The sequence below is a fragment of the Pistacia vera genome, unplaced genomic scaffold, assembly GCF_008641045.1.
Source record: "Pistacia vera cultivar Batoury unplaced genomic scaffold, PisVer_v2 Contig1004, whole genome shotgun sequence".
Classification (NCBI taxonomy): Eukaryota; Viridiplantae; Streptophyta; class Magnoliopsida; order Sapindales; family Anacardiaceae; genus Pistacia; species Pistacia vera.
The window spans coordinates 64914-90826 of NW_022195033.1; the positions used below are offsets into that span (position 1 = coordinate 64914).

Below are 25913 nucleotides of genomic sequence, written 5' to 3' on the forward strand. Positions count from 1 at the left end.
AGTGCCCCATTCCTTGTATTCTAGAATAGTATTTTATTTTTTTTAATCATTTTTGCGAATTACTGTTAATATGTTTTAGTTATCGGGAGATTGTCACTAATCACCTGTTTAATAATAAATCAATGAGTAAACGACATTTTCCCACCCAAGGTTTGACAAATTTTTAAGTTCCCACCCTTGGTTTCGTAAATTGTAAATTCTCACCCTTAAATTAATGTCGTTACTTTTTTCTCAAGATAATCCTTATATCTCAAATTTCTCTCAAATAACCCCTAGAGGATCCCGGCCAGGCCAAGAATTCGGCCTGATTCTGACACCATTGGACCTCCCCGACATCACCATCAACATCCCCTTATCCTCCTCACCAAAACCCCTAACTTTTCCACCCGATTGCACCTCGGCGAGGTGTCGGAATTTAATGCCAAAGTCTAAGGGAGAGGTGACGGCAATTGGTGGGCAATTGCAGTCGGAAATGTTGGGGGTTTTGGTGAGGGGAAGTCGACGATGTTATTGGCGGTCTTGGGGGTGGTTTTCGGTGAGGGACTTGTCGGAATTTAGATGAAATACCGATTGACACTAAAAGCGACGACCGATGATTGGGGTGTTTAATGTAACACCCACATCAAGGTACGTAATTTTATTTATGTCATAATATCTTTAGTTGAATTTCTTTGAAGTTACCTTAGACAATTGTGAAGGAAAATTCCTTAAAACTTCATTAGAGGTAAAATGGTCTTTTCACTCATAATTAGTTGAAAAAGTGGAAAGTGAAAGGAAGCAAAATAATGTGAAGAAGATAATAAAAATGAGGGTATTTTGGTAATTGACTAAAGGATATAAATGAAATTTCATAGAAAGTGTAAGGGCAAAATGGGAATATAAATATATTTATTTAGATATAAGGTTTCATTGAAGAAACCCTAGACATATATATGCAGCCCTTGTTCACGCCACCTTCACCATATTTTCTCTCAATTTTCTTCACTAAATTTTAAAGGGAAATTATAGAATTTTGCTTGGATTTTTATAGATTTTCAATCCTAAAACATCCAAAGGTAAGATTCTAGCATAAGGAGTATGATTAAACTTTAAAGTTCTAGATTATTATGGTTTTTATATGATCTAGGTCCAAGAGGAAGAGACTTTTAGAAAGAGAAAGTTATATCACACATTCAAGATAAGTAAACCTAATTTTATGATTTTATCTTGATTTGAGCAAGACTCGTGTTGAATGAATTTTTACATGTTTGTATATGATGGTATGAGAGAATTATTTGCTGTTTTTTATGTTTAATGGTGCGTAATTTCTAGTCATGAGAGGTAGTGTATGAGTATATGATGAATTAGTGGAATTATGGAAGAATTAGTGATGAAATTTTGAAGTGTAGAAAATTGTTGAAATCGGCCAAGTTTGACACTAAAGTTAGTGAGTTTTTGGCTCACATTTTGGTGAAATTAGAGAGATGTGGAAGTGTAGCTAACATGGTAGTTGCATGTGCACATGAAGTGTTTGATGAAAATCCAAAGATAAAATACATGCATGAGTTGGCTAAATCCTATTGAAGAAAGGGTTAGAGAAAGGCAAGAATTGAAGTAGAAAGATTATATTGGGCTTAACCAAGTGTAAATGTTAGTATTCAAGGGTGTATATTGTTATGCCAAAATTTAGAATATCACTTGGTCATGTTAGTTTTATGAGAGAAATGGCCCTTAGTGTTTGGTTTTAGTTACTTGAACTTTTCCTACTTTTTGAATAGCACATGAAAGTGTTAGAAAGGAATTGCAAGTTAAAGTGATACTTTGATATCGAAATTGTGATAGTAGAGAATGATAGAATATGTCATAACATACCATTATGCCATAATGAATTTTCAAGTTTGTATATGTGAACTTGTAAAGCATATTAAAGAATGGGCTTGAACATGCATATATTGTGCACATGATTTATATATAGCCTTGATTTAGTAAATGAGAATATGAAATAATATGTTAGCAAAGAATGAGAAAAAGAAAGAAAAGCAAGTGGCTTATAGATTTCTTTTTAAGCTAACATACAAGTATGTATATTTTCTCATTTACTAAAGAATGCAAGTATGAAATTTTCATAGCTTGGAAATTTATTTAGAAATGTGTATATTATCTCTTTCTATTCTCTTTTTACAGCATGTTATGTTATAAGGTTATTGCAATGGGGAACACGTGAGTGTCAGAGATGCCCACATGCACACCGCCATCAGTGAGTGGCATCAGCAGAGAGATATAGTATTTGTACAGTCCGTCAGTAGTGTATATGGATGAGGATTGTATCCAGCAAAGCATACCTACATGCACGCCGCCATCAGTGAGCGACCTCAGCAGAGAGATACTACATTGGTACGGTCCGTCAGTAGTGCATGTAGATGAGGACTATACCTAGTATACACTCACACGGTCAAGGTTCCAAATCCATGCATCAACCTAGTCCGATCGGCAAACCAGAATATAAGAAAGAAAAGAAAGAGAAATAGAGAAGAAAAGAAAGAGATATAACATAAGAGACAGATAACAGAAAAGAAAAGAAAGTTCTTTTCTCAGAAAAGTTTATTATTCTGCATATGTATTATGCTACTGATATGATTTAGTATTTCTTATGTGCTCGACGATGTACAGTTTTATTCATTGTCTTTGCACGGTGATAAGTAGCAAATCAGAGTATCAGAGAAGAATGCAGAATATCAGAAAAGAATGAAGAATATTATCAAAGATTAAAGTGAGAAAAGGAAAATCAGAAAATGAGTAATGGAGGAAAAACAATAGTGTAGCTTGGTTTACTTACTGAGCAATTAGTGCTCACTCTATTATTGTACTATTTTGTAGGAACTTGATGATTTACGATCGGATGGAACGTCAAGAAGTGAAGGAGTTTGGCGGTACTATCCAAGACTACCTTGTACTATCAGTTATTTTGTGTATATGTTTATATGAATTAAAATTAAAATTTTCGGATTTTACATTATATACCTCTATGTATATATAATAAAACCTCTTTATAGTGATATTCTATATAAGAATAAACTCTACATAGTTATAACAAAATTCTATTCCCAACTTGGGATAGTTACAAATAAGAATAAACTCTACATTGTAGTAAGTTATAATTTTTATAATTCCCATCTTAAGAAAAGTTGCCTCCACATAGTAATAATTATGTGTATATTGCAAAAAAAATATATTATTTGTTACATTAAATGCTTAAGATGAAATAAAATATTTCTCTAAAGTTGTTTGGGAGAATGATTTATATTTTAGAGTTGTTACCACATCTTTTAACTTGCAGGTGTATTACTCACTAGCATGAAAATTTTCTTATTGAAGCCAAAATATTTATAACTTCTCAAGCATGTTTGGAGCTTATTACCACAAAACTTTTTGTATTTCCATACTATCATCCTCATGATCATTTCTTTTATCTTCTTGTGTAATTGTAACAATGATTTATTATTTAGCTAAAACATACATGATTTGTTGCTCATTTGAATGATTGAGGAAGACGTTAATATCCATTCGATTAGTATAGCGAAGTTGTCAAATCTGATCACTCAATTCTACAATGACTATTTGATTCTTCTCATTCACTTTATTTATAACTTGCAATTCATCGACATCGGGGATCTTAATTTTGTAATGCTTAAAACAAATGACAATTGTCTGTGACTTCACATCAATTTAACCATGTAGCAACTGTATTTACAATTCCATCAAGCACATTTATCTTTGCTAGTTCCAAGACACGATTTTCTATTCATTTAAAAAGTAGGTAATTGAAACGCTGAATTGAAATCTTATATTATTAAAATATGAATTGAAATTCTAATGCTGTACTACTAAAACATGACTTATAAAATAAGAAATTTTTGTAATTACACCTCTATTAAATTATAACCTCCTTATAGTAATAAAATCAATTAATCCCATCATTATAACTATAGGGAGGTTTTACTGTATATGTTTATAAAGTTATTTAGTGAATTTTATCATATATTTCTTAAAGAATTACTAGCTAGAGAGTATATTATATTTAATCAAGCAGGGAAGTTAGGGGTTTTGATGTGGAGGTTAAGGGGATTGTAATGGTGGTGTCAAGAGGGGTCGATTGTGTCGGAAACAGGTCGGAATTGCTTGAAATCGTCGGTGGGGTGAATTAGAGAAGGGAAGGGTTATTTTGGAATTTTTTGGTGGGGTGAATTTGAGAAATGAAGGGTTATTTTGAAAATTTTATCTTTGAAATGACCATTTTACCATTTTAACTGTTAGATTAAATAGTTATCCGTTAATTTAAGGGTGCGAATCTGTAATTTATGAAACTAGGGGTGGGAACTTTAGATTCGCCAAACCTTGGGAAGGAAAATGTCGTTTACTCTAAATCAATATATTTTACCGTGTATTAGAGATTAATTCTTTCGTTCTATGCAACCCCATGACGTCTGTAATGTAAGAAGGATTTAAAAAATAATTAATTAGGTTTTAAATTATATTAATACAAATATTTAGTAAACAGTTTTAAAATTAATTAAATTCGAAACCGATGATAAAATATTTAAATTTATAAAAGCATTATAAAAACAGCCTAAAATAACTTTTTATATTCAAAGGTGATTTTATATATTTAAATGAGAAATACTGTATATTCATATGTATTACAGTATTACTTTAAATTACAAGTTTACAACATAACATTTTATATTAAAAATTAGCTGATTAAATAAATAAATTTAATTAAATATTTTTCAAAAAGAAAAACCATTAGACAGCCTGCAGTCATTGAAATTGTCGCCGCCATCTGCAACTTTCGGCGACTTTTTCGGTAGCGCGTACGGAAACACCATTGGTGTCTCCGGACTCGGCATGATCCGCTCTATTAGGTAAAGTTGGAATGGAATCGCCAAAAAAAAAAAACTTGACGTTCAGCCGCAGAATTCCACCAATTTATTTCTAAGTTCTGCGGCTAAACCGGAGGTGGTTCCCAACAACCACCGCCTGCGGAGGTTTGTCGACGTTGCAGGCAGGCTGTTTTTTCTTTTATTTTCCTTTAGGAGAAATTGTTAATTTATTTTATGAGTTATATGCTTTTAAATATTTGTTAATATAATTTTGGGATAAATTTAATATTCATATTAAAAAGATTAAATTAAGTCCTCTATGGTAATTATACATACCACAAGGCCCACAACACTTTAAAAATCTCTTTCACCAAACGTAACTGTGAAAGTCAAAATAATTCCAAAATAATGTTTTTAGAAAACACATTTTCAAAACTGATTATTTTTAAAGTTAAGTAAAAAGTAATTAAATTTAAAGCTACAGAAATTCTAAACTAGCTCTTAGTTTTAGTATATTTAATCAAACAATATTCCTAGTCCTAGGTTTTATAAAAATTCATCACTAACATCCCTTCAAGCTAACTCTGTTTAACTTCATATTATCAACTAAGGTTAAACTGCCTTTTTCTCTTAAATATAAAACCATAAACTAAAAAAATTATAAATTAGTATAATCACAATATATAAGAAAATTTACTTAAAAATATAAATTTTAGCTAGATATTATTTATTAATCTATCAAATATAACATATACAATATCTGCTAATTAATGAAACTCTATTTAATTATTTATAAGAAAATTAAAATTCTAAATCAAAAGATTCCATCCTTCATAAATATATTTAAATAACTGAAAATATGCTAAATTAAACAAAATTTATAGCGGAAATGAATATATATTAAATTCTATAAATATTTTTTCCTCTTTCTTTCAATTTTTATTTTAGATATGAAAAATATTTTCCAAAATACATATTAAATAAAAAATTATTTCATTTTCATTGTGAAATTTTGAACTTGAGATAATAATAATAATTATTATTATAAATCTAGGACTTGACTTTTAATTTCCAATAGACAACTATTGGACCCCAGATAACCCCTCATTTTCTCTAAAACTTTCCCGGAAAAAAGAAACAAAGAAAAAAAATGAGACACGAGTCCGAGGAAGCACTCTTGCTTTCTCCCTAACCAAACACCCTCTCTCTTCCTCTTACTTCAGTCTCGCTTCAGCAGCACAATCATGACTTGACAAAACCAACGACACGACACACAACACACAAAGACAACCATAACAACCCCAACTTAAAGCTCCAATAACAACAACAAACAGAGACATCATGGGCGCGTCGCTATCGAACCTTACTGATAACGGTGCGACCATGGGTCCGGGACTGGGGGACATACCGGAGAGCTGCGTGGCGTGCGTGTTTTTGTACTTGACTCCACCAGAGATTTGTAATCTCGCCAGATTAAACCGCGCTTTTCGAGGTGCGGCGTCTTCCGACTCTGTTTGGGAAAAGAAGCTTCCGCCTAATTATCAAGATCTGCTCTGTTTTATGCCTCCTGAACGCTATCAAAATTTGTCTAAAAAAGACATTTTTGCCCTCCTCTCTCGTCCCGTTCCCTTTGAGGATGGAAATAAGGTTAGGAATTTTTCTTTTGGAACAGTTTCAGGGAAAATTTGGGGTTTTGAGTTTCTGGGTTTGTTAGTTCTGGCACTGTGATGAGCGGTTTTGTGAAAATGTTGTTCTTTTTGGTTTTCTTTTAATGGGTGAAGATTAGGGTTTTGTGAATTTAATTTGGTTCTATTTTTGCAGGAAGTGTGGATAGATAGAGTTACGGGAAGAGTTTGCATGTCAATATCGGCAAAAGCGATGGCCATAACGGGAATTGAAGATCGCAGATATTGGAATTGGATTGCTACTGAAGAATCTAGGTTATCCGTTTAAGCTTACAATTACAAGCTTTAGTTTATTGAATGTGTCCTAAGCTTAATGTGTCCTAAGCTTGATGTGGCAATGAAAACATTGTACAGCTGAAACCATGTTTACTAAATTATGAAGTGATTTAGTATCTAAACTACAAAAAAGCAAAAATGGCGTTAGTTTATATTGGTAAAGCTACAATCGAATTATGGAGTCAACTTTTAGATTTTATGTTGTTGACGGCTCTGAATTTGGTATAGATATAGTGCTCATTAAATATTCCTCTTCGGGTTTATTTACTTCTCTTCAAATTTTTGGAAAGTGGAAAAATCTGGAGGAGCTGTATTTCGTTGGTGTTTGAACTTGGGGAACTATTTCCATTCTTTTAGGTGAACCTGTTTAGTGCATTTTCTGTGCTTCTTAATGGAATTGACTTCTGAAAGATAGCGACGGTGGCTGCGAATTCTTAAGCTCTCTCTTTTTGTCCTCATTTTTTATCTTTTGGTGTCATTCATCATTTAAGTTATCTTCAACTTCTCCTTTTCTGACGAGTTTCATGAAATAGACTGTCTTTCTGTTGCTACAAAATTTTAGTGTAATATACGTTAAACTTTATTCTCAGCTATTTGCTTGGTTTCCCTTATTTACTCACAACTGCATTGACTCATCTACCCTTAGATTGTGTATATGCATGCTATAGAAATTTGAATATGAGAAAGCTGACTGAACGAGTGAGAATAATATCGGAGAGTATCCTATATGAAAGTTACCATATTGAAGGCCTGAAGCATATATTAGGCTTGAAACTGATTGAGAATCTTTTATTGTACTTATTTCTTCTCAAATTAGTGAGTTTATCTTATGCATTCTGGAGTAGAAAAGTGAACTATGTATTGTCAAATTCAGAATGTGACTTCAAGTGGTGTTTCCAAAATTTATTCATTTAGTCTGCTAAGTGGAACCCATTCCTTCTCCAGCTGGATTGGGTGTATNCTTAATGTGTCCTAAGCTTGATGTGGCAATGAAAACATTGTACAGCTGAAACCATGTTTACTAAATTATGAAGTGATTTGGCATCTAAACTACAAAAAAGCAAAAATGGCGTTAGTTTATATTGGTAAAGCTACAATCGAATTATGGAGTCAACTTTTAGATTTTATGTTGTTGACGGCTCTGAATTTGGTATAGATATAGTGCTCATTAAATATTCCTCTTCGGGTTTATTTACTTCTCTTCAAATTTTTGGAAAGTGGAAAAATCTGGAGGAGCTGTATTTCGTTGGTGTTTGAACTTGGGGAACTATTTCCATTCTTTTAGGTGAACCTGTTTAGTGCATTTTCTGTGCTTCTTAATGGAATTGACTTCTGAAAGATAGCGACGGTGGCTGCGAATTCTTAAGCTCTCTCTTTTTGTCCTCATTTTTTATCTTTTGGTGTCATTCATCATTTAAGTTATCTTCAACTTCTCCTTTTCTGACGAGTTTCATGAAATAGACTGTCTTTCTGTTGCTACAAAATTTTAGTGTAATATACGTTAAACTTTATTCTCAGCTATTTGCTTGGTTTCCCTTATTTACTCACAACTGCATTGACTCATCTACCCTTAGATTGTATATATGCATGCTATAGAAATTTGAATATGAGAAAGCTGACTGAATGAGTGAGAATAATATCGGAGAGTATCCTATTTGAAAGTTACCATATTGAAGGCCTGAAGCATATAGTAGGCTTGAAACTGATTGAGAATCTTTTATTGTACTTATTTCTTCTCAAATTAGTGAGTTTATCTTATGATTCTGGAGTAGAAAAGTGAACTATGTATGGTCAAATTCAGAATGTGACTTCAAGTGGTGTTTCCAAAATTTATTCATTTAGTCTGCTAAGTGGAACCCATTCCTTCTCCAGCTGGATTGGGTGTATAATACAAGGTAGTGACCCCTTTAGATACAGTATGACCTAGTTGAATCTTGCTCAACTCTTTCTAACCAGACCAAATGGCGTGTTAGCTGGTAATGACCTCAGGTCCCATTAAATTATGCTGACATGAACCTTTTAACATAGCCGAGTTTGGCCTAATCGTATGTAAACCCTTTGTTGTCCTTAATTCTGATTTTCTTCATTCTCTATGAAACTTTCTCTTAAGCAGTGTGGACTATGTGAGTGTCTAGTTTCATACCATTGTTCTTATTGTTCTTATTGTGATTTATCTATTTTTAGTTCCACTCCATCAACAGAATACTTAGCTTTTAGATTTCTTCTATTAGTGAATAAATTTTTTTGTATTACCAAGGAAGATATGTTGTCTTAGAAGACTTTCTGTCTTTAATTTGAGCTAAAAAGAAATAGATTTTATTTTATATCTTGATTTTCCAATACATATGAACTAAAGTGTTTTCATCATGTAAAAGTTGAATGCCTTTTCTTCGCTGGGAAAGTTTCTCAAATCTTACCTGAATTCATTTGTTTTCCTGTGCTGAGACTTTGTTAAGTCTTTAGTAGTGTATGATGTAGAAGAGAGCTATGACTTTGGAGCTTATTGCATAATGATTAAAATTTAATTGGTCATCCTCAGATCAAGAAACCTTGTTAATCGTTTTATCATTCAGGTCATGTTTATGGTGGATTCTAGGGTCCATTTTTGAGTCCCTTATGTGGGCTGAAATTGTGAAAATCTTATTTTTCTTGTTTTTTGGAATGTAGAGAATTGGAATTTAAGATTGAATTGTCTTTTGTGGTATTTTNTATGATACAGTATGACCTAGTTGAATCTTGCTCAACTCTTTCTAACCAGACCAAATGGCGCGTTAGTTGGTAATGACCTCAGGTCCCATTAAATTATGCTGACATGAACCTTTTAACATAGCCGAGTTTGGCCTAATCGTATGTAAACCCTTTGTTGTCCTTAATTCTGATTTTCTTCATTCTCTATGAAACTTTCTCTTAAGCAGTGTGGACTATGTGAGTGTCTAGTTTCATACCATTGTTCTTATTGTTCTTATTGTGATTTATCTATTTTTAGTTCCACTCCATCAACAGAATACTTAGCTTTTAGATTTCTTCTATTAGTGAATAAATTTTTTTGTATTACCAAGGAAGATATGTTGTCTTAGAAGACTTTCTGTCTTTAATTTGAGCTAAAAAGAAATAGATTTTATTTTATATCTTGATTTTCCAATACATATGAACTAAAGTGTTTTCATCATGTAAAAGTTGAATGCCTTTTCTTCGCTGGGAAAGTTTCTCAAATCTTACCTGAATTCATTTGTTTTCCTGTGCTGAGACTTTGTTAAGTCTTTAGTAGTGTATGATGTAGAAGAGAGCTATGACTTTGGAGCTTATTGCATAATGATTAAAATTTAATTGGTCATCCTCAGATCAAGAAACCTTGTTAATCGTTTTATCATTCAGGTCATGTTTATGGTGGATTCTAGGGTCCATTTTTGAGTCCCTTATGTGGGCTGAAATTGTGAAAATCTTATTTTTCTTGTTTTTTGGAATGTAGAGAATTGGAATTTAAGATTGAATTGTCTTTTGTGGTATTTTTATGCCATGTTATGTATATAGGCTAATGTTGTAGGGAAGAGCAGGACTAATTTGTGTGGAGGCGATTCCATTTCTAAATTTATTAACTAAGTCTTATATATTGTGCCTCTGTTTGCAGTGCAATAGCTGTGGCTACCCAAAACCATTGTGTTTGCTGATGACTCGTGTTCTTAGTTCACTTTACTCTTGGTTATTGGTGATGCTTTTGTTTTCTTCTTTCTCTTTATTGGATTTCATTGGATGCTTTAAAAATTTAAGGCTGTATAGTAGCTGCCTTTTGTGTCTATGTTCTACTTATAACTGTGAAAGATTGCATCCTTTTGTTTCTTTTACCTTGTAATTCTCTTTTTCATATTCTACAAATTCTCTACCTAGGTAATTGTTGCTTAAATTAAGATCGTCAACCAAAATCAACAGTTAAGCTATTCTTTTATGTCGATATCATATTAGGATATTCAATTCTTTAAAGTAGGAATATATCTGATTTTAACATGATTTTTTTTTTCCTTTTTCTTTGAGCAAGTGGGGGAGGGTTGGTGGTAGCATATAATTCTTGAAGGATGTTCCATGTTTCTTTCTAAGGGTATTAGTTATGTCAGCAACAGTGGCGATTGCACAATTGAAATGTCATTTTTTTTGGCTTGTCAAAATAAGTGCCAATAGTAATGTGCAATGATAGCACTTAAAAACTTTATGATCGTATTGTTAAATCCTTTTGGAAGGTCGTATTGTATTTATCTATTGTAAATTATAACCTCCCATCAATAGGCAACTTTGATTAATGAGGGGCATGGGAAGAAATTGTATATTTTTCTCATGTGTTGCCTACTTCCATTATAAATTTATTTATAAAGGTAGAAGCTATTAATCTCTTTCATTCAGTCTGTTTGACTTGACGGCTTTGAACTTCCTGATCTCAGTAGATATATCATGATAGGTGTCATGGTTTGTCTCCCAAGGATCCCTGCTAGTGTGGAATTCTTTTTATTTTTCGCACTCTGTAATTTGGGCCTCATGGTAGCATGTAAAATTAAGATTGTGGATATGTTCCATTTGCTTGGATTTTGACTGTCCTTTCTGGTTTATAATTACTCTTCTCAAAAGTAGAGAAGATATGGTCCAATTGCTCTTTTGCAATAATTTTATCACAAATTTTTAACTTAGTTTTGTACAAAACTTGCAAATACATTTGTCTGGATTCTTCTTGCTGTGGTGAAAGAAAAATAGGCTTGTATTCTCTCTCAGGCTATCTTCCATTAATCTGTCAATATTTGTGTTAACAAAGTTGTTCTACAGATTTTGATGGTGTGCCTGCAATTTGCTCTTTTTTTTTTTTTTTCAGATTTCATGTTGTGGCCTATTTGCAACAAATATGGTGGTTTGAGGTAGATGGTGTAGTGAAGTTCCATTTTCCTCCTGATGTCTATACTCTGTCGTTCAGGCTTCATCTTGGAAGATTTTCCAAAAGGTTGGGACGGCGAGTGTGTTATTTTGAGCACACCCACGGTTGGGATATAAAGCCTGTACGATTTGAGTTGTCTACTTCTGATGGTCAGCAAGCATCATGTGAGTGTTGTTTAGATGAGACTGAACAAGATGATGTAAATGGCAACCATAAGCGTGGATGCTGGATAGAGTATAAGGTTGGTGAATTTATCGTTACTGACTCAGAACCAGCAACTGAAGTTAGGTTTTCAATGAAACAGATTGATTGCACACACTCTAAAGGTGGGCTTTGTGTAGATTCCGTGTTTATCATACCCAGTCGTTTGAAAGAGCGGAAAAGGAAAGGTTTTTTAAAGTAGGTGACTCCTGTGTATTATGATTCAGTTTTGTTTCATTATACTTGTGCATTGGCTTTGGTTATATGCTCTTTTTTTTTCCCTTGGGGGGGTGGGGTAGGTGCTTCTGTTAAGCATTTTGTAACTTTGTTGTGATACAAATGAAACACTGTTCATTCTTAAATCTTTACTGGAAGCAGTATCATGTCACTTAATTTTCTTTTTGTTTAATGGTATACAGCAAGTTCTGTATTCTCTTTCTCTATCTCTCAAGTTTAAACTGCCGGGAGGTTAATCTTATGTATAATTTACTTGTGGCTGGTGTTGTAGATCAATTTCATGTATGACATTGAACCTGATCATAACTGATGGATGTTTATCTTACTTCATTGCTTTGAGGCTTTTGGGTTTGTACTTGATTTTTATGACATTTTACAGGTTATGCTATCAGCTGTTATCTTTTTGACAAAAATGTTATTATATTATTAACATATATGTTTGCAATATCACTTCTTTTAACCTCTGAAAATCAAGATAACACCGTAAGAGAGACTTGAGTGGTCAGTTTTACAAAATATGAAGAATGTTTTTTATAAGTTGAATATACATGTCATAGAATTTTTTAACTGGACTCATAAGGATGATTTGGGCTTGGATTCTCACATAATGTTGGTTCAGAAAAAGTTAAGAGGACTACTCTTGTCTCAATCTCAAACTTATTAAACATTTACCTTGAATTTTAATTCATCCTATTCATTCTTCTCTGGTTCAATCAACTTCCATCATTGAAATTATGATTCACAGAAGGACAGTTGTTAACTCATCTCTGCCTGCAATATTTGTAGTTTCTTTGCACACCACGTGTCCTCTTTAGTATTGTAGACTTATGCAATGTGTATCAGATGGGTATTGGATATATGGTGCAAGAACAAGCCAACAAGTTTTATAAAGAATGAATTATCTTCACATGAAAGAGGAAGAAAAATATTATATTAGCAGTTTCTACTTAAATAACTGAAGAAGTAATTAAATCACAAGGTTGTGATTTCTGTGTTGTGCGGGATAAAAATCCAGCTCGAGCACGGAGAAAGCACAGAAATTCCAGTTCGGGTACTGTGCAAAACAAGTCGAAAAAAACATACCGCTCAGGATAAGTGTCCACCTGGTAGGCCTATTTAGCTGTATGATCACCACGTGCAATACATGCAGCAACTTCCCCTAACCAAACGACTACTCACTGACAAACTCAAGTTAATTACAACTATGATCGTGATTAAGGGTAATGATGTTCCGATGCCCTCGATCACCCAAAATCTGTCAGACCAGACAACAATCATTTCGTTGATGTAACCCCCACTAACGACTGCCATCAGCTCCTATAAATACCTAGTTGAAACCCTGAAAAAAAGGGGGGAGAGAGAAAAACAAACGCAATATAGAAGAGGAAGAGGATAGAGAAAGCACTGTTTTTATTTTTAATTCTTTGTAATCACTCATCTCGAGAATACAACTAGTGGATGTAGAGGTTTGATTTCTTGCTCGGCCGAACTACATTAAAAAGTTCATCTCTTCATTGCCATTGTTAGCTAACGTTGCCATCAACTTCGACCTTGTCTTGATTACTCGTGCTCACCGTTGCTGATTCCCTGGAATCATGCTCTTGGAATCACGCACCTATCTTGCTCGATTCCTTACTAGGTCAAACAAGTATCTCTGGTTGATACGTGTTTATGATTTGACATTCTAGTCGATATAGAATTTATGATCAACATTTTGGTGCTAAAAGGAGGATAAGGCTTGGACACTCCGATCGAAGCCCACTCTAAACGCAACTAAAATCACGTTCACTAAACCAACCACCACATCTCGCTACAAATGGCGCGACGGACAAGGAAAACTAGGAGTCAGACCGGGTACCAATCAGGTTGACACTCTCAAAACCGAAGGCCTCGGGAACATTTAGGAAGTCGCTAACGGCCTTCCACTGGTCATTTCACTTCTTCAAGGAGAGAACCACCAGGATGCACATTCACTTGATTCAGAGAACCCATGGCTTGCTCAATGCTCTTTTAATTCCAGCCACCGCACCTCGAGTAGTTGTGCTCTCTCCTCTCTTGGCAAATCAGACAACCTTCCTTCTTTCCCCCTCAAGGCAAGACTTCGCTGAGCTTGGCGGGCCCTAAGATGACTTCCCTAATGACGGCTCACTAGAAGCCCTCGACCTTTGAGGTAAAAAGCCAGATGGTTTCTTCCCCTCTGGGTAATGGTTGGGCTTAGGAACGAAAATCTTTGAGGGGATGAACCCCTGTTAGAAAGTGAATGAGACTTTTGCTGAAAGACGAAAAAGAAGAATAGGAAAATACTCACTTGTTTTCTTCTTCAAAAAAAATGGTGGAAAACCGAGCATTTTGGGGGCAAAACCTAAACTCAATTAAATTCTTAAGAGTTATCAATTGCTTGATGTCCCAATCTGAATCCAATAGCTCGCAAAAATGCAAAACCCGTAGTTAGAGCTTCTCAAGTAGATAGGACTACTTGTGATCACCTGCACAATGGAAAAAAATGGAGGTAACAACTTGTTTGAAAGAACCTCTTTGGGAAAATTAACAAGAAAAAATTAACTGACACCTATGGGAGTCACCAAAATTGCTGCCCCTCTCACAAGCATACAAGAAGTAGTCGGAGTCCCAACCACCTTGTTTGTTAGAGATTTTGACCAACCCCTTAAGCTTAGAATGCTTTGCCTTAGAAAAATAATAAAGCCCCCCTTGACATTTCTTCAAGGGGTAAACATTTACGAGCTCATCAATAGTAGGCTTGTCGATACCACTCCTCTTATAGGCAATGTACATACCAATCATACATAGGTATGAATTCGCCGTTAATTGAAGAGGGACAATGCCAAAACGTTCCAACNCAGGCATACAAGAAGTAGTCGGAGTCCCAACCACCTTGTTTGTTAGAGATTTTGACCAACCCCTTAAGCTTAGAATGCTTTGCCTTAGAAAAATAATAAAGCCCCCCTTGACATTTCTTCAAGGGGTAAACATTTACGAGCTCATCAATAGTAGGCTTGTCGATACCACTCCTCTTATAGGCAATGTACATACCAATCATACATAGGTATGAATTCGCCGTTAATTGAAGAGGGACAATGCCAAAACGTTCCAACACAACCGAAATAAACCTATGCGGAGGTACCGATACCCTAAATAGAAGGATCTCCAAAGTCGCAACCCAACTGGCATGCAAGCTCTTGAGTGAACAATCCTTGGCATGACGGAGGGTACCGACCAAACCAAACTCTTCCTTTATACAACCAAGCTCATCACTAGGAAGAGGATGCGTTGAGTTATTGTGTGGTTTAACAACTGCCGCAAGAGCCACGCCATCATCCACCCGTAAAGGATCCACCTCCGCTCCGTTGGGCCAACTTCTAGCAAGCGTTTCAACCACTGAGGGAACAACGATGGTAACCCTTACAGCCTCGCCCCAGCTAATCGAGGCACCCCCAATTGGATGCATGTCAAACCCTTTACCACTAGTTACAACCATGCCATTTGGTTAAAAGCACTTGAAACGTAAAATCCAATGTTATTAGTAGTCTTTACTCCTAAAAAGATGACCTATTGACTCATTTGCCCCTAGTGTCCCTCACTCAAGATAAAGACAAGTCACTCAAATAAATAAAACGGCTAAAACTAGCCTTTAGTGGCACCTCTTAAGCGACCTTAGAATGGAATTTCTTAACCAAGCTTTAAGGTACTACTGGGTTAAGCCAACAGACGACAAAACATCATTAAATAAAAGGAAAAAGGGGCAGCTTACCAAAGAATTGTCCTAAAAGGCATTAGGAGTCCACTAAAAAGCCAGTGAAGACTATTGGAGAGTTAGGAGAATAGCCGAGAAGAAGCACACAAGAAATGGAAACTGCGAATAAGAAAGATCAGATCTAGGACATCCTTTATAAAGATCACCCGAAAGGGAAGACATCCGAATCGTCCATCCACTACATGTGGCGACATTTGGTGCTAGGGAAAGTAACTGTCTTTTAAGAAATTAAAGCAGTCATCTGTCAATGTGGGCCATCAATTAATTGGTGCACTATTCCACATGGCACCATGTTCAATGTGATTGACACGACTCTTCAGAAGTCCAAAACAGAATCTTATCTATTCCTCGACAAAATACCCTGAGCTTGTGAAAACAAAGTATGAACCTCGGGAAATCTCGAGCTCCCGAACAACGAAAGAAGGGATGCAAACCACGTTGCACGAACCTTCCTTCAAGCTCACAGCCAATGCTCCCCATCGATGACTTAGCAAAATGCGAACTTTTGGTAACTTGGGATTTGAGAGACAAGTAACGTCGAAAATAGGAAACTATTCTGACCAGACTAGTCAGCACGAGACAACGAACCTTTAAGAGGTAAGACAAGGTAAAGGTGTAGGAAACATATACGCATATTTGAATAAAGTTCATTCTTTTAATCCTCAAAATTGATACAAGACGTTTATTTACAAAAGGCCCAAAAAGTCGAGAGGCAGTAGTCAAAAAAATAAAAAAATAAAATAACAATTATTTACTCTTGCCACTACCTAATCTATAGTTGGGAACAACAAGTCCTAGGTCTCCGCCCTCTATAGTTGGGCGGCCTGCCACATGAGCTCCTCTTTTTCGCGGTGAAGGACATTATTCGCATCTTGCAACCACGACACCTCAAGGTGACTCATCGCCCTCTCATGAGAGGCGTCAGTGATCCTTTACTCCCTCGTATCAATCCCTCGGATCAATTCGTGGTGTTCTCTAGTGAACTCAACTTGGGATGTAGCAAGGCACTCCTTCAACTCCTGGTCTCCCTCTCGGCCGTTTGGAGCCGAATCTGAACTGCCCCTTATTCTGAAAAGATGGAATAAGCCTCTTGATGAAGCAATATCATCAAAGAGAAAAGAGAAACACGTCTAGCCCACTCATTATGGACTCCAGGGGGAGCTCTTGTATAATTAAGGCCCGAAGTGCGGCGACCCTATGCGCCATGCGAAGGGATAATGCCTTCCAAGAAACCCACTCTGGCTAGCATGCCACGCATTGAACCTGTTAGACGATGACAAGTTAGAAGATATCTACCAAAATAAAGAAAGACAAGCGGAAAGTTAAGATAAAGGAACAACAATTAAAAACATAATTAAAGAAGGAAGGAAAAAAAATTGATAAGAGCAAAAACGATAACGAAAAAGGTAAACCGACGAAAAAGGCAAGAAATTCCCTGAACAATGAAAAGAAAGCAAGTAACAATAAGCCATGAGATAAAGAAACCAGATGAAAAAAGAAGTAATTTATAGGTCCAAAGGAAGGCACCTCAACAGTCTCCTAAACAGCCATTTATAGTTCCCAAAGCATACATGGGGAAAAGAGACTAGCATTAAATGCACCATCGAAGTGTTTAGCGAAGATCGCTTGGAAACTAAAGAAGCAATTCACTCATGCAAACGTTAGAGGTGACAAGACCCTTGTGGGTCCCATTCAACTAGCTCGAATCAATGAAGCCTAAGTTTTCAAAGCCCGCAACGACCTTAAAAAATTAAGGGGTAGATGTTGTGCAAGATAAAAATCCAACTCAAGCCCAGAGAAAGCACAAGGATTCTAGTTTGGGTACTGTGCAAAAGAAGTGGGAGAAAAAAGACCGCTCAGGACAAATGTTAGCTCACGACGAACCGACCAGATGTCAACAAGTTTTGACGATTACTTCAACACCTGGTGGGCCTACTTAGCTGCATGATCACCACGTGCAATACATGCAGCAACTTCTCCTAACCAAATGACTACTCATCGACAAACTCAAGTTAATTACAACTATAATCGTGATTCAGGGTAATGATGTTCTAACGCCCTTGATCACCCAAAATCTGTTAGACCAGACAACAATCATTCCGTTGATGTAACCCCCACTAACGACTGCCATCACAACTCCTATAAATACATAGTTGAAACCCTGAAAAAAAGGGAAGAGAGAAAAACAAACGCAATATAGTAGAGGAAGAGGAGAGAGAAAGCACTCTGTCTTTATTTTTAATTCTTTGTAATCACTCATCTTGAGAGTACAACTGGTGGTTGTAGACTTGATTTCTTGCTCGACTGAACCACTTTAAAAAGCTTGCCTCTTTATTGTCATTGTTAGCTAACGTTGCCATCAACTCCGATCTTATCTTGATTACTTGCACTCACCTTTGCTAATTCCCCGGAATCACTTTCCCATCTTGCTTGGTTCCTTCATAGGTCAAAAGAGTACCTCTGGTTGACACGTGTTCATAGCTCGACATTCTAGTCGATATGGAATTCCGCATTAACATTCTGAAAACTGGCTAATAATTAGTGAAGTTTAATGAGACTGCTTCTAAATTGGTTATGGTAGAATGTCGATATGGAATTCCGCATCAACATTCTGAAAACTGGTTAATAATTAGTGAAGCTTAATGAGACTGCTTCTAAATTGGTTATGGTATTACCCAAAAGTAGCTTAAGGATATGGATGAATGGTACGTTTCTCTGTAGGTTCAAGTCCTAAACCTGGACTGAATTAATTAATTTAATGGCGTAATTAATATTACTAATAAATATGTAAATTAAAAAAAAAAAAAATCATGTTTCTATGATTATTATTAACAAGTTTTGGCAGGTGCATCCACTTTTAGTGGTAGCATGTAATTTGTGAAGTGGCATCTTCTCGATCATTGATTTGAATTGAAGTGTTTGTTGTATGTTTAGGAAATAACTAAAGAGGCTACCCGAGTACTCATTAATTCTTTCTCTTCTCACTTTCTTTTGACTGCTTTAATTACATCTACTCTTTCTTAAATTTTAACTATTGCACTACACTCCAAATCTTTGTAACTCACCTTTCATATTAATAATTTGATTCATACAAATTAAACGCTTGTAACAATTAGATTATCTCCATTCTCTAAACTATTTGATATTAACTTGTATTTTCTCCACATGATTATTGATCAATTAGTCTTCATCTTATTTACGATTGTGATATTTTAAGTTAATTACAAAACAAAACACGTCCTGAGAACATTACGGGATTGAAATACATTTATAGATTGAAACTGCCATTAAAGAACTTAGCTGGCTGATTTTAAAAGAGAAATAGAGAGAGTATGGTCCACAAATCGGCGCCGCCTGTAGAGAAAATGAAGGTGTCTGTTGAGCAGGAATCTTTGATGAAGATTGAAGTAGTAGTTTTCTCAGGCTTAAAAAATGAAACTAGTACTGTCTGTGTTTGGGACTCATTATATTAATTTACACCTGGAAGCCTTTCAATTTTAGCTAGGTGGTCAATATTTAAAGTTTTCGTTTGCCTAACCAGCTAATCAACCAGGACCACTCCATTCTCATACCTCAAAAAAAAAATAACTTCGTTAATAAGCTAAAGCTAGATGCTCATTTCAATTACTACACTAAGAGAAAGAACTAATCGACCCTCAGCTTCTGGTCCAGTATGTTAAGGTCCTGACTTTTCAAATACTAGAAACAGCCCCCCTTAAATAATGGTTGTCAATCAAATCCTAACTGTGAAACAATATTTTTTATGTAGAAACGAGTGAATAAAGAGTAAATTATCCATTTTTTTCCTTACATGTACGAGTGAATTATCTATTTTACCTTTACACATGTTAATATCTATTAGAATAAGGGGGTTTATATATCCTAGTAGTTTAAGTTCCAAGAAGTGGAGATACTATACCCAAACCACGGGGGGATAAATCTCTTACTACAATCTATCTATACTATGTTAGAAGTTGAAGTTTGTTTGCCAAGTTAATTTATCTCAGGACCACCACTTCTAGCTAGCTGATACTGCACCATGTTCTTCATCTTCTTCTTCAACCTTGAGTTTAATTTTATCTTCTTGCTTTAGCTTTTTGCCGCCCTGGATTTGTACCCATATCAAGATTCCTTTTAATCTCAGCTTTAATTCACTTGGATAAATTATGTCATGGGGAAAACAACAGTGTTTTCTGACAGTAATGTTACTGATCCAATACTAGAGACGGTCCAAGTTATATAAGATTATATATGATTGTTAATTAGTAAAGATAAGTAATAAATTTTAGCTACAATCATTGATTGGTTTTCAAATATTAATTAGAGTTTGTTTTGCAAAAAACATTGAGAACATCATAACCGTGTGTTTTGGTTAAGTATATTTCATACTTGCATACATATCCTGATGTGTTTCCGTAATTTAAAGTAAGAAATTTTGATGCCTGTCTTTTGTAGGGTTAATTTCTTCACTTTGCAAGACCGTTATGTTTCAAGCATTCTAAAGACTTTTGAAAACTATTAAATGATTTTATTCAATTATTATCACTGGAAATGGATTCTACAATGACACAAGAAACTGGCTTCAGAATTAATATATATCGTCGGTACTAGTTCACGCCAGTTTTTGAATTGAAGTATCCTGATGCCAATATAACAAAAAGTCAAAATCCCTTTAAAAATGACTGCAAATATAATAAAAACCCTAATAAATGTAAAAACAAAAAAAACAAAAAAATCATTACAAATATAAAAGAAAACCCAAAAGCCAATATAATTTATTTTGGGTTTTCTAATTTAGTAATTTCTAAAAATTAATAAGACATCTGAGACTAAAAAGATTTCTCTTAGGGCATACGAAGTTATCAGCGCGTTATAACAAAAATAAACATCGAAAAGATTTAGCAAAAAGATTATGTCCTCAGTGCTGCTCCATGTCTCATAATAAAAGCAGGTTTCTCAATTAAGTGGTTTTGAAGCAGTTCATCAAGTCCAATTTAATTTCTGGAAACCCAAAATTAAATATGGGAGAATTGAAGTTGTGGTATTATAGTATTAGATGCTCCATATCTTAATTGGATCCATGTGATGGTCCAACCTATATTTTTGGAGTTGCATTTATTAATGGGAGTAGTGTATATATATATAAGTTAAGATATTACAATTTTAACATACTAGTCATTTAATTAATTAATTAATTTAGTGAGTTAATACGTTAATCCCCTTGAGTTATGATATAACAACAAAATCCTTTGAGGTTTTTGAAATAACTGAAATCCTCCTACAGTTAATAAACTATTAGTAAGCCATTTAAATTTACATTGTTATAAGTTAGTAAATATTATCAAGTTATTATCCTACCGTTTATTTTAACACTTAAAACATAACAATAAATAGATTTTTGTTATTTTCGAAACCTTAAATGGATTTTTTTACTATATCATACTTAAAGGGGATTAATGTTATTAACTCTTGATTTGAATGTTGTTTATATTACTTTTGAGTTTAGGTTAATTGCTAACAGAAACTGGCTCAATTAATTGCATCACAAAACAAGAATACAATTCCAATTTCCACCCATGTACTAAACAAAAACATTTATGGGTATGGCGATAGGAACATGGGTAATATGACCCAAAATTTAACTTATCACAAAAGTCAGAAATTGTCCAAATTTATACTCTATCTTATAAAATTTAAAGTTATACAACATAGAAATAGGATTTTTCAATTTAAAATATCGACTTAAATTGAAACATTAATTTCTGATCGGGGAAATTTAGCAATCTAATGGATGTGTGAACGAGTTTGATAGTAGTTTAGTTTATTTATTATTATTATTATTTTCACCTTGACAACTCTTACAACATTGAATTGTATTGAATTCAATTCATGACTGAAAATTTGTGTAAAAAATCTAAGTTAAAAGATCCCATCTCATATGGTATTAATCCATTACTATTATATCATTAATCATCTTATTTCAGGCATTAATTTCATGAATCATATAATTTTATCAGAAAAAACGACACCTGCATATATAAGTTAATTATCTAACTGTAAAGTCATAAATGGAAAGGATAATTAACTTAAAGATCTGACCAATTGAGAGGTATTAAAGAGCATGGTTATTGAGGTTTGACGAACTATAAGAAAATATTTAAAGTCAAATTTAAAGCTAAAAAAATTCAAAACCATCTTCTTCTTTCTTGTACATGTAGGCATGTACTATGGCAGCATTTATGATCACTGTGTAAGCCTTTATAACGGACACTGTGTAAAGCTAGCTACTGTTTTAATTAGTTTATATTTAGTTTAAATATTAATAATAATGGCTCCAAGAATTTAAAGTTTTGTGCCATTGATAATCATCATCCCTTCTGTCATCGAAATATACATATATATATATATAAAAAAAAAATTAATGCATGCGAGATATTAATTTCTTGTCTTCAGAAACAAGAAAACCTTTAAAGAAAAATATAATACTTCATTAATGGTGCAAATTCATGAATAACAAAACACTAAGCTTCACTCCAAAAAAATAAAAAATAAAAATGTCTACAACTTACCCTAATTAGGAACTTTTAAATTAATATTTCATAGCATTCTGGCTTTTAATATAAGGTGTTACTATCAGTATCAGTATCATCAACAATTCAGAAATTAATATAAAGTTTAATGAATGCATGCAGTACAAGGAAGAACTAGTTAATTACAGGCAAAAACACAAAGCAAGAACTTTTGTTTCATTTTTTGTCATAAATATTTTGGGCTCAATGTTTGAATATTCATTCATTCATGCATGCCATGCCATGCTATTAATTAATTAATTAATTTTTTTAATACACAACAAGATAATCTCTTCCTCTCTACACTGAGTGGACACACTTTCTGAGTTAGAGTTGGCCCAATCTAGGAAGCTATCTCCATCACGTACCATTGAATTACAACTCAGCCAGCCTCAGCCTCTAAAGCACGTACAGACAGACACAAAGAGAGAGAGAGAGAGAGAAATATTCAGCTTTCTTCTTCTGCAATTCTGAAAATTAATTAATTACAAGACGGAGTGAGGAGGGTGAAAAAACAGGAACGGGAACAGAAACAGAAAGAGGATGAGGATCGAGTAGTGAGCCCAACTAGCTTCTCTACTTTTTCATGTCCTTTATTGGTGCAGTAAGTAAGAGAGGTTGCAGCTTTTATGTGCTCATCGTTTCTCTAGCTCTTTAACTATCCCTCGTCGCTTCCTATGTATTGATCTAACTCAACTCTACTTTATTACTAATTAAATTTTATTTATTTAAACTATATATTACTAATTAACTCTAACATATTACTTAAACCAATCTAAAGTTAAGAAAAAATGTAATCCAACTTTTTTTTACATTGATAACTACAAAATTATCTTTTAATTAAAATTGGTGTTAGTTAAGACTTCTTTGTAACTAAACCAAATACAGGTTGTATATAAATAATGTGATAAATCCTGCGTAAGATATTTATAAGATTAGAGATAAATAATTTAGATTAACTAGAATCAGAAAATCTGTCCGAGGTACTTGAAGACAATACTTTTTGATTCTAAAACAAGAGTTTTTAGTTACTTGCTGATTTTAATGAATCAAAAAATTTAGAGTAAAACTGAGGGATTCAAAATTCATTAACCCGTTGTTACAAAAAAGACAAAAAAATGTTGCATGAAATTGTCTCCTTTGATGGAGAAAGAGAGAGAGAGTAGTTGGCGTGAGAAGATGAAGGCATACAGTGTCAGTGAAGTAAGGTGGGACCAGACTCTTTTTTCCTTTCTCTTTCTCACTTCATTTTCTAACCGACAACTCTCCCATCTTCTCTTCCTTCTCCTTCTTAAATTTACAGTGACACTGTTGCCTTGCACCCTAAAAGTGAAGTATAAAGAACCTTCAAGTTTCACTTCACTTTGCTGCATTGCACCCCGAAACACAACTTTACTAACAACATCCTTACTCATCAATCTCTTCCCACGCCTCTTCCGTTGCCCTTTCTCTTTCTCTTTCTCCTTGTGGTCCTTTCCATTTCCCTCTCCCAGTCCCAACATTTTTACTACTCTATGCAAATCTTTGCTCATACTTTGATTTCGTTTTGATTTGAGAGAAGCTCATCACACACAAAGAGAAGCTAAAATATGGATTGGAATAGCAACTTAAGAACCTTTCTTCCTCGACCAGAAACTTCTTTTGACTTCCTCTACAACTATAACTACGACCAATATCCAGGTAATTTAACTTCAGTTTCACCAAAGGGTCAATCGCAATTTTTCTTTCATTTTAACTTCTATGATTGAACTTTTAGCAACTTCAAGCGAAAACTGCAGTGGCCTTTATTACTACTTCTATGTAGTACATCTCTCATGCATGTTATATTCTGGTTTTAGTACATCTTCAAGCATGCACTTTTACACTTGCTTTCTGGGAGATGCCCCAGTAGAGTTATTTGAGGTCAAAAAGAAGTTACCCATTTGACGCTATACTCTTACTCTCTAAATTTGGAACCGTTCTTTATTAAGGCCACGAGTCATTGGCATATGGGTATATTTTATTTTTCAGGTATGGAGATGAAGCATACAGGAATGGCAGAGAAATCGCTGGGGTTGATTCCAGGAATGGACAAGAACAACTATGGGAGTCAGGAGAAGAAGAAGCGATTGACAACCGATCAGCTAGATTCATTGGAGAGGAGTTTCCAGGAGGAGATTAAGCTTGACCCTGATCGGAAAATGAAGCTCTCCAGGGATCTTGGACTTCAGCCGAGACAAATCGCTGTCTGGTTCCAAAATAGGCGTGCAAGGTGGAAGGCTAAGCAACTTGAGATGCTTTATGATGCTCTTAAACAGGAGTTTGATGCCGTCTCCAAAGAGAAACAGAAGCTCCAAGAAGAGGTTTGCACTGTTTCAAAACCTAACTCTCCATGCAATTTCATGCACTACACTCTGCATACACAATCATTAATTTCTCCATCATTTTTTGTAATTTTTTAGGCCATTTACAGTATAATATAATATTTATGCACATTTGGAAGAATCCTTGTATTGTATATATATATATACTCTGTGGTGTTCAGTCCCCAAAAAATAACCTTTAGATGTATAAAGAACAAACAAAAGAAGACTTTCACACCATCTAGAGACAGATCTTGTCAAAACAACATAAGATTGAAATGATCACAACTCTTTAGGAGATGTGACCGTACGGAGTACTTTTTACATTGTCGAAGAGACAGTCTCTTTTATGATCTGCATTTGGTCGAGAATTGAAGACAATATTTGAAAAAAAAAGCCTTTAAAATGTAGTGTTATAATATTTGATGTTATAGTCTGAACTTAACTATTGTTGTTAATGTAGGTGATTAAATTAAAATGTATGCTAACAGAGCAAGCCACGAGGAAGCAAGTATCCACAGCTGGTTACACTGAAATGTCGGGAGAAGAAACAGTCGAAAGCACATCACTCGCAATGCGAAACACGAACAAGCCAATTGGAGGAGTAAATCAACAACAAAATCTTAATAATGCAGAACAATGCAACTACGTTTTCAATGTTGTTGAGGAGTATAATAGTCCGGCGGTATCATCTCCTTTCTGGGGTGTTTTGCCTTCTTATCCATAAGCGTTGGCCGCTTGTTAAATTTAATTTACATCGTATCTTTAATCATTTTAAGTACCTACTCTTTAATCAACTTAATTAGAATATTAATTTAGAGATGATGATGAGTAGTTTATATCTCCTGAGTGTGTTGAGTTGAAAAATGGTGACTCCTCAGCTGATTCATATACAGTACTTGTATGAATAATGATCTTATTATTGTTTGTTTTAATTACTATTATGTTATGGTTAACTCATATTTCTGAATTGGTATAAGCTGTGGCGGAGCCAAAAAGAGGGGAGGCACGGGGGTGGCGAAATTACGAAAATAATATAATATACTTTAATATTTTTTTT

The 25913-nt window shown here is 34.4% G+C and overlaps 2 protein-coding genes across 2 annotated transcripts; both read left to right on the forward strand.

Moving 5' to 3' along the window:
* The first annotated feature begins 5944 nt into the window (after positions 1-5944).
* LOC116140156 (F-box protein PP2-A15) lies at positions 5945-12342 on the forward strand. Its single transcript, XM_031425815.1, has 3 exons — positions 5945-6506; positions 6681-6799; positions 11673-12342. Exons 1-3 carry the CDS (start codon positions 6201-6203, stop codon positions 12133-12135), a joined length of 888 nt encoding a protein of 295 aa, XP_031281675.1. The 5' UTR covers positions 5945-6200; the 3' UTR covers positions 12136-12342.
* An 11669-nt stretch (positions 12343-24011) lies between these two features.
* On the forward strand, positions 24012-25580 carry LOC116139431 (putative homeobox-leucine zipper protein ATHB-51). Its single transcript, XM_031425131.1, has 3 exons — positions 24012-24191; positions 24522-24853; positions 25317-25580. Exons 1-3 carry the CDS (start codon positions 24101-24103, stop codon positions 25578-25580), a joined length of 687 nt encoding a protein of 228 aa, XP_031280991.1. The 5' UTR covers positions 24012-24100.
* The last annotated feature ends 333 nt before the right edge of the window (positions 25581-25913 follow it).